This window comes from Phascolarctos cinereus, unplaced genomic scaffold, assembly GCF_003287225.1.
Source record: "Phascolarctos cinereus isolate Bilbo 61053 unplaced genomic scaffold, phaCin_HiC Scaffold_1;HRSCAF=81, whole genome shotgun sequence".
NCBI classification, from domain to species: domain Eukaryota; kingdom Metazoa; phylum Chordata; class Mammalia; order Diprotodontia; family Phascolarctidae; genus Phascolarctos; species Phascolarctos cinereus.
In genome coordinates, this window is record NW_027555514.1 from 235,363,508 (window position 1) to 235,376,407 (window position 12,900).

Sequence of the window (12,900 nt, forward strand, 5' to 3'; positions counted from 1 at the left end):
ACAACTAATAAGTGTCTGAGGTCAAATTTGAACTCAGTTCTTCCTGACTCCAGGCCCAGTGTTCTATCAACTGCGCTACCTAATTGCCCTCAGTTCAAATCTGGCCTTAGACACTAGAAGTGTGACTCTGGACAAGTCACTGAACCATGTTTGCCTCAGTTTCCTCATCAACAAAATGAGCAGGAGAAGGAAATGGCAAACCACTCCAGTATCTTTGCCAAGAAAACCCCAAATGGGGTCATAAAGAATCGGACATGGCCAGAACAACAACTTTCATTATTAGTGAGGTTTAGCATTTTCAGCAATCATTGATGATTCATGTCTCTTCTTTTGAAACCATTCTGTTCGTATCCTCTGACCACTGATTCATTGCTTCTCTCATTATTTCCAAAATGCTAATTATTACTCACCTTGGTTTTTATCTCCAAGCTAAATTAGAATGCTTCTTTCTGAATCATCCTGAAATCCTATCTTGGGGTCAGACTCTCTTTCTTTGGGACTTCAGAGCAGCCTGATATCGAAAGCCTTACTTTGTTGTCTGTCTTGAAAGACTCATCTAAACCTCGGCCCTATAGTGTCTATTTATCTTGCTTGGGTTTTTAGTATTCTAATTAAAGGGAAATCTGTCCATTTCCTTGGGTTCCTTTTCACTCCTTTCCTCTTATGTCCCTCCCCTTCCCCAACCAACAGAGAAAGATTTGTTACATAGGATATCCCAATGTCAGGAGGGGGAACCACCATCACTCTGTTTTCTAGCATAGAAGCTCCCCTGCCAAGTTTACCATGTTGGTAGAGGAGCTGAAACAAGTCCCTGCTGCTTAACATTTCAACTTCTTCAGCTGGTTTCTGCATAAATTGAAATTTTACCATATGCTCCTGAAGTTCTCTGAATTCAGGGTTGTATATTCCTAAGCCCTGCTTTCCTGACACTATCAGAGTCTGTCTAGACACTGTTCCCCTTCTCTCTATATGGAGCACACGGGATATAGGGCACGAGGAACCTTGGAGATGATAGCAATTAACCCCTTCATTTTACACATGGGGAAAATGAAGCCCAAAAAAAGGAATGGAATGAGTTGCCCAAAGTGAAACATCTAAGCCAGTAGCAGAGTCAGGATTTGAACTCATATCTTCTGGCTCTAAATTGTAGTCATTCGACAACACCAGGCTGCTTTGGCTGCTGGAAGGCTTAATTTCCAGTTTGTGAATTGTCCTGTGATTCCCTTCCTTTCTGCGAATACCTACCTTTGATCCATTTTATTGCTTACTAATTCCATAGGAGCTAGAAGATTTCAAATGAAAAAGAGGGAGAGGAGCTCAAATCGTATTAGTTAATTAATAGCTTTGAGAAGGTTTGATGGAGGAACTTAAAATGATCAAAATGAAGGTTTAGGATTACCTATGTTTCTATTTATTAATAATAATGATAATATAAATATAATAAAATATATGATATATATGACATATTATATATAATATAAATATAATAAAAATAAAAATAATAAAAAGTGGCATTTATATAACATTTAAAATTTCGCAAAACATTTAATAAATATTTTACACTTGCAATAACCATGGGAGGTAGATGCTATTATTACCTCCATTTTATAGATGAGGAAATTAAGGCAGACAGAGGCTAAGTGACCTGTCCAAGGTCACAATGCTAGTGTCAGAGGCTGGATTTGGACCCTGGTCTTCTTTACTCTAAGTCCAGCTTTCTATCCATTTATTCTTTCTTAATTTGGACAGATAATGGAGGCTTGCCTTTATGTATATGCTGGGAGGAATGGTAGCAAACTGGGCTTGTTACTGTTTGTTGTTGAGTCATTTCAGTCATGTCTGACTCTTTGTGATGCCATTTGGGGTTTTCTTGGCAAAGATACTGGAGGGGTTTGCCATTTCCTTTTCCAGTTCCTTTTATAGATGAGGAAACTGAGGCAAACTGGGTTAAATGACTTGCCCAGGGTCACACAGCTAGTATCTGAGGCTAGATTTGATCTCACATCATCCTGACTCTATCTACTACATCACTTAGCTGCCCCTGTTACTCTGACCTGTCCCTATTTACTTCCTTTTCATTAGGTTGGGTAGATATTGGTGAGACGTGGTGGAAGGAACACTGTACTCCAAATCTAAGACCAGGGTTTTTTTTAAATAAACTATTTTTTATTTAGTATTTTATTTTATTTTTCCCCAGTTACATGTAAAAACAATTTTAACATTCGTTTTTAAAACTTTGAGTGCCAAATTCTCTCCCCTCCTTCTCCCCGCCATCAAGAAGGCAAGCAATTCAATATAGGTTATACATGGGTAGTAAGACCCAGATTTGAGTCCTGCTCTGACATTCACTAGCCGAATGGGAAAGCGAATTGTTGTCTCTGAATTTTAGACACTTCCTCTGTAAAACAGAGATAAGAACACCTTGCATTACCTACATCACAGGGTTCTCATGAGGAAAGTGATATAGAAAACACATTTGCAAATGAGAATCATTATATCCTTTTTCTCCAGGGTGGGAATAGTGTTTCATCTCAACTTTGTATCTCCCTTAATGTTTGGCATAATGAATCAAACAAGCAAGTCATTATTAAATGCCTGCTACTAGCCAAGCAGTGTGCTAGTGTTGATACAGAAGTGAGACAATTCATGCTGTCATGGAGCTTGTAGTCTGCTAAATGTGCATACTACACATAGTGGGTGCTTGACAAAATGCTCATCAGGGGAACAGCTAGGTGGCACAGTGGATAGAGCACTGGCCCTGGAGTCAGGAGGACCTGAGTTCAAATTCAGCCTCAGACACTTGACACTTACTAGCTATTGACCCTGGGCAAGTCACTTAACCCCATTGCTTAGCCAAATAAAATAAAATAAAATAAAAATAAAATACTCATCAGATTGAATAATAGTATGGCTACAGGGTCAGTGATTATCCCTATTGGTGTATATGTCCTCAGAGTGAGAATACTGCTCCTGTCTAAGGTCACATAGCTAGTAAGTATATGAGGCTAGATCTGAACTCAGGTCTGTGGCACAGTGGATAAGGTGCTGGGCCTGGAGTCAAGAAGACCTGAATTCAAATCTGGCCTCAGACATTACCTGTGTGACCCTAGGCAAGTCATTTAACCCTATTTGCCTCAGTTTCCTCATCTGTAAAATGAGCTGGAAAAGGAAAGGGCAAACCACTCCAGGATCTTTGCCAAGAAAACCCCAAATGGAGTCACGAAGAGTCAGACATGACGGAAATGACTGAACAGCTTCCTGCCTTTAGGTCTAGCTCTCTATCCATTTATCCTCCCTTGTAGAGAGGAATAGCAGGTAAAATTCCGGACCGATGAATTTTGCGCACATACCCCTCCCCAATTCCAACCATTAATTAGTTATATGATTATAATTATCAAAGTGTTATCATTTAAAATGTCTTTTAAATTATAATTATTCTAATATAGTCCTTTTGAGGGGTTAGAGAATGTCCCCACTGCATTCTAGCATTTCTCTCACCCCCAACCCTATACACCTGCCCTAGGAATTTTACACATTAGAAAGAGAATGTAGAGTATAATGTAGAGTCAGAAGACTTTGGTTTGAATTTGGCTTTAGACACTACCTATGTGACCCTCAACAAATCACCTCACCCCTTGAACCTTAGATTCCTCATCTGTGTGACCCCTGTGACAAAGGGGTGATGGTGGTGGCACAGGGTGGGCCAGGCTCAGTCTTTAGGGAGTTAGGCCCCAAGGAGAGGAGATCAGGCTTTCTGTTTTACATTCTCTGGCTCATTACCCTAACCTTGGAGTACAGGGGAAAATTCTCAGAGCTTATTTATATACAGCTTATGTCTAGGGTGCCCACTAAAAGTGGAATTAATAGGACAGGAACAAAATGTATGTGCTGCTAATCTGAGTCTAGACTGGGTGAAGAGAGAAGGTACAAAAGAGTGATTTCAGACCTCTCAAGTTAGAGATTGCTGGGGTTGATTCCGTTCACTTTCTTTATCTACCTTCTTTTTATTTGAAAAGAGGGGGTCATAGAAAGGGAAGAAAAATTGCAAAAGGGTAAAATAAAGGGAGAAAACACAATTAGTCATAACTTTGAGTGTGAATGGGATAAACTCACCTATAAAACGGAGGACAGTAGCAGAATGGATTCGAAAGCAAGACAGGGAAAGAAATTTAAAAGGGATATCAATGGAAGCAGTTAAGGATCATACAAAGAAGCTAAATAAAATGTTTTAGCTTGTCTTTTTTCAATGATGTGGATAACATATGCATAAAGCAAGCATGAGAACAGGTTGTCCTTGTGAAAAGTTGTTCTCATTTGTCCTTACTTGAGTGTAGGGTTGTCTCTACATATGAAAAGGGATTATCTTTAGACAGGTGTAGCCAGCCTGTTTGGGGATGATAAATATGCCAGGCTCATAGCTCCAGAGAATAAGAATCCTCATTTATTATAGTCCCACTGCTAAGTTTCTGAACAAATTTCACAGATGGATTGGATTTTCCATAGCTTTCACTACAAAGATCTGCTTATAGTTGCCTTGCTGCTTCCAAATAGTCTCTCTGCAGGCTAGTGTGTGGCAGCAATGCAGGTTTTCTGTCTTTATGGTTTCTGGAAAAAATGGAAAAGGAATGGTGTTGTATCAGTCACTGGACAAAAGGAGTTTCAGTAATAGTAATAAGTTATTATAAACAAATACAAATTGTAGAGCACTTAGCACACTGCCTGGTACATAGCGCTATGTAAATATTTTAATAAATTATTTTTATTAATAATAATAATTGGCATTTGTATAGTATGTTAAGGTTTATAAAACACTTTATAAATATTATTTTCTTTTATTCTCATGAGAGGCCAAGAGGTAGGTTTAATTGTTATCCTTGTTCTTTACAGAGGAAACTAGTTAAATGACTTGCCCAAAGTCATATGGCTAGTAATTATCTGATGCAGGATTTGAACTCAGGGTTTCCTGATTTTAAGTCCAAGGGTCTATCCACTGTGCCATCTCACCGCCTCTTAGAGGCAGCATTAAATAGAGTTTAATTTGAAACAAAAAGTAGCAGGCCTGAAGTCTGGAATACCTGAGATCTAATCTGGTCTCACACACTTACTAGCTGGGTGACCCTGGGCACGTTATTTAACCTCTCTCTTCCTCAGTTTCCTCAACTGTAAAATGGGCATTGTAGTGGCACCTACCTGACAGGGTTGTCAAGAGGATCAAACGAGATATTTGCAAAGCACTTAGCACAGTGCCTGGCACATAGTAGCCACTTAATTGCTTGTCCCTTCCCCTTTGAAAAGAGTTAAAACCCTTTATCAATGACAGTTCTTTAGAATTTATAATCTAATCTCATCCTGTTGCTTCTCCCCATTTTCTTCTTGTTTCTTTGTCTCTTTTTTAGGCCTTAAGATTGACTCTTTCCATGCAACTTATTCTAAGATGTTGGACTTTAAAAAACAAAAACTCTTTGCCCTTCAGAATATACTAGAATTCATCTTTGCTATATTGTGGATTGGGTTTAAGATGCAGGGCTGTAGCCATCTGAGTCATGAGGGTTAGTTTAGGGTGTCATTGTTGTTCAGCTGTGTCTGACTCTTCATGACCCCGTGCACCATGCCACACCGATGCAAAGATACTAGAGTGAGTTCATTTTACAGATGAAGAAACTGAGGCAAACGGGGTCAAGTGACTTGCCCAGGGTCACACAGCTAGTAAGTGTCTAAAGAAAGATTTGCACTCAGGTCTTCCTGACTCCAGGCCCAGCACTTTGTCTGCTGAGCCACCTAGCTATCTCTAAAGCCAATAGAAGTTAAGTGACTTGCCCAGGGTCACACAGCTAGTAAGTATCCGAGGTCATATTTTAACTCAGTTTTTCCTAACTTCAGGCCCAGAACTCTATCCACTGAGCCACCTAGCTCTCTCTGAGTTTAAGGTAGTACTATTCCAGGAGTCATGACCCTTTTTGAATTGTAGACTTTTAGCTGGCAGGGACCTTAGAGATTATCTTAATTTAACTCTTTGTCTCTATCTCTGTCTCTCTGTCTCTGTCTCTGTCTCTCTCTCTCTCTCTCTCTCTCTCTCTCTCTGTCTCTGTCTCTGTCTCTGTCTCTGTCTCTCTCTCTCTCTCTGTTTTTGGAGGCAATTGGGATTAAGTGACTTGCCCAGGGTCACACAGCTAGTAAGTGTCTGAGGCCACATTTGAACTCTGGTATTCCCAACTCCAGGGCCTGAGCTCTATCCACTGCGTCACCTAGCTGCCCCTAACCCTCTCATGTTAAAAAGAGTACAGGTTGAGGGAGGCAAGTAAACTTATCCAAGATCACAGAGCTAGTAAGTGGCTAGTGAAGCTGAAAGTACCCTGATTTTGTAGTCAGAGGACCTGGGTTCAAATCCCAGCTTGGCCACTTACCAGGTAATACAATGAATCAACATCTCTCTGCCTTAATATCTTCATGTATAAAAAGAGGGGGTTGGACCAGATGACCTCAAAGGTCTTTTAAAGTTTTAATTGTGTCATCCATTGTACTGTGCTGGGCTTCAGTGTCTTCATTTACAAAATAAATGTATTGGAAGAGATGACTTCTAAGGTCCCTTCTAGTTCTGAGTATTTGCTCCTCTGATCTCCTATACCATGTTGCCTCCCTGCTGGAGGATTTTAGCCAACAGATGCCCAGGGGACCGATGCCCATTGTTCAATCTGAATTTATTTCCAAGTTATGTTTCCATGCATGTGCTAATCAAGGGTGTATCCACTGCTAACAGCTTTTCCATTTGCTCCTTCCCTCTTTTGTTTCCTGAAGCACAACAGAGCCACTGATTGTCTTCCAGTGCAAAGTCAGCCTTGGAAATATATGTTTCTATAGGAAAAGGGATGCAAATGGAATCTATAGGCAGCAGGAAGTTTTGCAGGAGACTACACAGGTAATGCCGTCTGGTATTTTGTCATTGTTCGAGAGGGCGTCATAGTTTTTCTCCTGTTGTTGGTTCTAACTCCACCTCCTCACCCAACTTCCACTCCAGCTCCTCTCTGGTTTTTGTGTCTCATTAAGAGAATTTTTAAAAAGACAACAACAGAACAATAATGATTTACCCTTTTCCCTTTTCACTCTCCCCACCCTCCCACATCCATTTCACTTTATAAGAATGGTCCTAGTGTTAAACTTTTAAGACAGACATACAACAAAAATAATGCACTAGTGTAACCAAAATCAGGAAGGCAGTAAATGTTGGAACCCTGAAACCCCCTTTCCCATTCCTCCCCCACACAGCTACCAGATAATCTTCCTACAGCACAGATTTATCCATGACATTCCCCTGCTCAAATAGCACTAGCGAATTCCTATTGCCTGCATGATAAGAAACAAACTTTTCTCCTCTTTGGCATTTAAAACCCTTTGCAATCTGACTCCCACCTATCTTTCCAGGCTGATTTCACATGACTCCAGAAGTGTGCTGGAACTGACTTACACCAGCTTAAGAGCCAATTGTTAAATTTTCAGTTTGAGCTTAAATTGGCAAACCCTACCAACTGGGGTGTGATTTATTGTTTTGTTGATTGTCTAGGCAAGTAGTGTCAAACTCGAGTAGAAAAGGGGGCCGCTAATCAGTTCACCCACATGTTGACTTACTTTTAAAATGTAATGTTATCTACGTTTCATTGTGCTTTTATTTATTTTGTTAAATATTTCCAAGTCACATTTTAATCTGGTTCACCAGATGGCGTGCGGTTGACACCTCTGGTCTAGACTTAAGAAATTGATGGAGAAAATGTTAACAATGCTGTTTAAGCTTAAAAGTGGGTCATATGTACTTTTTAAAGAGGTGTGGGGGGAGCTGGTTGTGAAACATTTGCCGGCACACCTCTTCTTCATGTATACGTGAATGCATGTGTACTTGTATTGCAATGAAACTGGCTTTGCTGTTCCCCAGACTTGGCATTTCATCTTCCACCTTTTGGATAGTTCAAATGCCTTGGCATGGGCCGTGCCTTTTCCCTGGAGCATATTTTTTCTTCCCTTCCAACTCTAGGAATCTTTAGTTCCCTTCAAAGAGCAGCTCATGTACCACTTAAAGAAAGATTTTTCTGATCTCCCTAATTTTTAGGACTGTCTTCCTCCTGTGAACGAAAGTTTTTCAGGGACAGAGATTCTCTCTCCAGGGCATAGCATGCTCTGTTGCATACAGTCGAAGCTTAATAAATGCTCTGTTCAACTGAACTGTATGCATTTGGGTTGGCTGATCTTTTCCTCTCTGAGGCTGCCTGTAGTTAGCATCTAATAAAAGTGGAGCTGGCCAGGTTCCTGGGCTGGTGTTCCTTAAGCTGACCCTGACCCAGCAGAGCTGACTGTTATTGACAGGAAGGGTGAGGAGCCAGGTGAGGCCTTTGTGTGGCAGCTCAGGGGAGTCTGGTAACCAGAGTGGCTCTTTTTTCTGTGTGCCTTTGTGTTCTGATGTATTGTATATGTGTGTTAGTCCCTAAAGGGGGACTCATGCAGTCAGCCATATTATAAGCTGCTGGAGGTCCAAAGGGTCTGGCAGTGAGGATTCCGTATTACTCACAAGTGCATTTTTGGCAACACCTAAGCCCATCCCAGAATCCTTGTAATCAGAGACTGAAATACACTGATAGCTAGAACCTCATTCTTCATACCATGGAATTCATTACAGAGTCAGAATTTGATATAAAGAGGAGTCACCTTGGCAGCATATCTGATCAGGTATTTAGTAAATAATATATATACATTTATAGAGCACTTACTGTGTGCCAGGCACTGTGCTAAATACTTTAAAATTATCATCTCATATGACCCTCCTAACAACTCTGGGAGGTTGGTACTATTATTATCCTCATTTTACAAATGAGGAAACTGAGGCAAACAGAGGTTAAGTAACTTACCCAGGGTCACATAGCTAGTAAATGTCTAAGGTCAGATTTTAATTTGGGTCTTCCCGACTCCACGCCTGGCACTCTATCCACTGTGTCGCCTATAGAATAGAGACCTCAGAGGTTCATCATGCATTCAAACATGAGACTCCCCTTATACCTCTCCCTAAAGCCATCATCCAGCCCTGCCTTGGAGATCTCCAGTGAAAGTGAATTTACTGCTTACCAAGACAATCCATATTCCTTTTGGATATTTAGTTTCTAATATAGGAAAATGGAAGGAATCATGGATGTAGGCAACTCTTCAGATACTTGAAGCTAAGGAAATGAGAACTTTCTTTCAGTATACATAGCAAATATTGTAGCTTGGCCGGTGAATAGATTATACGTAAGAAGAAAAAATGAGAAAAGAGGCTGGAAAAATGGACTGAAGCCTGATTGGGAAGGGCCTGGAATATCAAGCTGAGGAATTTGGGCATGGTTCATGAGGGTATCTGGACAAGAGATGTTCATGGAAAATAATAATAACTGACACTTGCAAAGTATTTTAGATTCAATAAAGTGCTTTATATAACCAATCTCATTAAGCCTGGCAATAGTCCAATGAGAATAGGTACTTACAAATATTCTTATCCCCATTTTATAAATGGAAAAACTGAAGCTCAGAGTGCTTAAGTGACTTCTCCATGGTCACATGAAAGTTAGACATAGGTTTCATTTTTGTTTTGTTTTTGGCTAGGCACTGGGGTTAAGTGACTTGCCCAGGGTCACACAGCTAGTAAGTATTATGTGTCTGAGGTCGCATTTGAACTCAGGTCCTCCTAAATCCAGGGCCAGTGCTGTAGCCACTGCGCCACCTAGCTGCCCCCAGATATCGGTTTTGAATCCAAGTGTTCCATATTCGAAGTTACAAACTCTATCTGCTAAGCTATACTGCTTCTTAATCTCGTGGTATTCTGAAGAATAATTTGGGGGTTAGGAGAGAATAGAGACAGGGAGATCAATTAGGTCTGACATTGTATGTAGACATAGAAGATAAATTGAGAGGAAGAACTGATAGGAATGAAGAGGTGAGCGAAAGGGAGAAGCCAAAATATGGTGTCAAGCTTGGGTCATTGATAAAATGGTGGCACCACTAAAAGAAATGGATAAATTATGAAAAGCGTCTAGTTTGGAGAAGGGAAGGATGAATTTTGCTCCAGATGTGGTGAGTGAGAAGTGCTGAGCAGTGGACAGAAACTGTGTACAGTGAGCAGTCAGAAATGTGTCAGGGTTAAGAGTTACCTATAAAGAAGTGAAAGTAGAAGCCAGGGGAGTGGATGAGATCATTGAATTATATTCATGATTTGCCAGAGATTGTTAGATGATATTTGAATTAACTTCCAACACTGATATTCTTCTGAGCTGGAAAGGACCTTAGAGGTTCGTCATACACTTCAAACATGAGACTCCCCTTATACCTCTCCCTAAAGCTGCTATCCAGCCCCACCTTGGAGATCTCCAGTGAAAGTGAATTTACTGCTTACCAAGACAATCCATTTTCCTTTTGGATAGTTCAAATTATTTTTGAGTCTTTCCTCACAGAGAGCCAAACTCTACCTCCGTCTAACTTCCACTCATTCTTCCTAGTTTTGTTTCCTGCAACAAAATAAAATCAATCTACCTCCTCTTCCATATGATTGGCCTTCAGATATTTAAAGCAGGAAACATACCCCGTTGAAGTCTTCTCTAGGCAAAAAAGAAAAAAAAACACAGAGATAGGGACTTACGCCTGGGTGAGCTCCCTTTTCCAGTGAATGTCAGTACCTTCTCTTTAACTTAGAGAGAAAGAGTATTGAGAGATTCATTCACTTGCCCATGGTCACATAGCCGGGGAGCTAGACTGGAACCTAGTTCTTCTTGGCTATGAGGCTGGTTTTCAATCCACTGCCATTCTGTCTCTCCTAAGGCTAAAACATTTATTAAACTACATCATTGTGTGGATTTTGATGTGGTTTTGAATGGCCTGACCATTCTGCTCCCTCTAAGGGGTCAATGCCCTTCTTAAAATATGGTGGCCACATCTAAACACAGTTCCCCCAGCTGTGTTCAGAGCAGATTATGGCAAGGTCTATCACCACCCTTGTTCTGTATGCTTTTTGCTGTAAGTGCAACCTAAAATAACCTTAGCTTTTTTTTTTTGGCAGTAACATCTTAATAGTGACTCACATAGCACTTAAGATCACAGGTTTAGGGCTAGAAAGAACCTTAGGGGAATATAGTTCAAACTCCCCATTTTACAGATGAGGAAAATGAGGACCTGGAGAAGTTAAGCAATTTCCCCAAAGTCAAGGAGCCAGTAAGTAGGCAGAAGTCAAATTTGAACTGAGGTCTCTCTGATTCTAAATTCAATGCATTCTTCATTGTTCGACCTTCCCAGTCCAGGTGATTACCTCCAGGTCCCTTTCAGAACTGCTGTTAAGTCAAGTCTCTCCCGTTCTGTAATTGTGCTGTTGATTTTTTTTTTAACCAAGTAGAGGACTTATGTTTATCCCTAGTAAATTCCAGCCCATCTGTTAGTACTCAGTACAGAGGCAGCAGGGGGACTGTAAGGCTGGCAGCATTTATATGGAGCAGCCCAGAGTTATGAGCAGCTGAGCCAAATTTCTGCTACCATTGTGGGCACATAGGGACAGCCAGTACAGCAGGAGATTTATGGAGGAGGAGAAAGAAGAGGAGGGGCAGAGTTTCCTCACCAGTAGTTAAAAGAGCTGACTGCTACTGTGGAGCTCTTGCCATCTTTTCACTTGCCTCGGGAATATGACTCAGACCCTGTCAGTCTCTGGGGCTTGGGATGATTATGGTGGCATTGTGGGGCTTCCCTAGAGACTTCCCCATGGGTGGATTACTGTGTGTCTTTTCTGAAGTGTCAGCTTCTTTGTAGAAGATGTCCTGGGTTGCCACGTACATCAGTTCTTTTCTTCCTCCCATTTCCCATCCTGCCCTTCTGGGACTTTTGTATGCTGTGGCCAAACTTATTTAACCTCATTGGCTAGAGTTGGTTTTCTAGTACTAGGCATTGCCTGTGATGGTAAAATTTTTTCACATTAGATGAAGGCTGTATCTATGATATGACATTGTTTGGAGCCTTACCCAGCTAACCTTGGTAAGGATTTCAAGGCCCCATCCTCTCCAAGGTCTTTTTGGATCCTGATTCTGCCACCTATTTTATGAGTTATATCTCAGAGATTCCTGCTATTGACAGACTTATCTTTGTCTAATAAAATAAGGTCAAGGACAGAATCCTGAAACAGTCAACTAGAGACCTCCTTCCAGGTTGACACTGATACATCAATTACCATTTATTGGACTTAATCATTCAATCAAATGTGAGCCTACATAATTGTACTATTATCTGGGCCATATCTTTTCATCTTATCCACAAGCATCTTGCACAAGATTATACTGTCAAATGCATTGCTGAAATCCAGATTTTTTTTTTGTGCCAATGACATTTTCACAGACTACTCAGTGGAGAAACATAGTCAAAGGAAATGAATTTAGTCTGGTATGACTTGTTCTTAATGAACCCATGATGCCTCATAATGATTGGTGATTCTCTGGGTACTCATAAATCATCCCTTTCATATTCATTTGAGAGAATTTTACCAGGAAGTGATATGAAGCTTGTCTGTCTATATTCTTCTTCTGACTTTTGAGATTTGAGAAATTATATCAAGCTTATCTGCCTGTAGACTTCTTCTGACTTTTGAGGCTTGGGACAACATTTGCCCAGCGCCCATCCTAGAGCATCGCTATTTTGCGCTATTATTCCTGTTAACTGAGTGTTAAATTCTGTTGTTTTTCTGCTACTGAAGAACTATAAGTTTTGTGAGTGCCCTCTAAATTTAGCACTTAGGAGCAAAGCCCAGCTGCCTCACCCTTGTTACAGCCCTGCCTTAGGTACAGTTCTGGTATGTGGTGGAAGAAGGGAGATAAAGGTAGAGTTTGTTGTCATTAAACTCCCTCTTTTCCTCCTCCC

The 12,900-nt window shown here is 40.7% G+C and overlaps 1 protein-coding gene across 1 annotated transcript in view; it reads left to right on the top strand.

Moving 5' to 3' along the window:
• The window catches only part of MYRFL (myelin regulatory factor like), a 137,079-nt gene that overhangs the window by 117,362 nt on the left and 6,817 nt on the right, over positions 1 to 12,900 (top strand). The window contains exon 23 of the mRNA XM_078150345.1: positions 6,796 to 6,916. Coding sequence (XP_078006471.1) covers positions 6,796 to 6,916 — 121 coding nt within the window. The remainder of the gene's footprint in view (positions 1 to 6,795; positions 6,917 to 12,900) is intronic.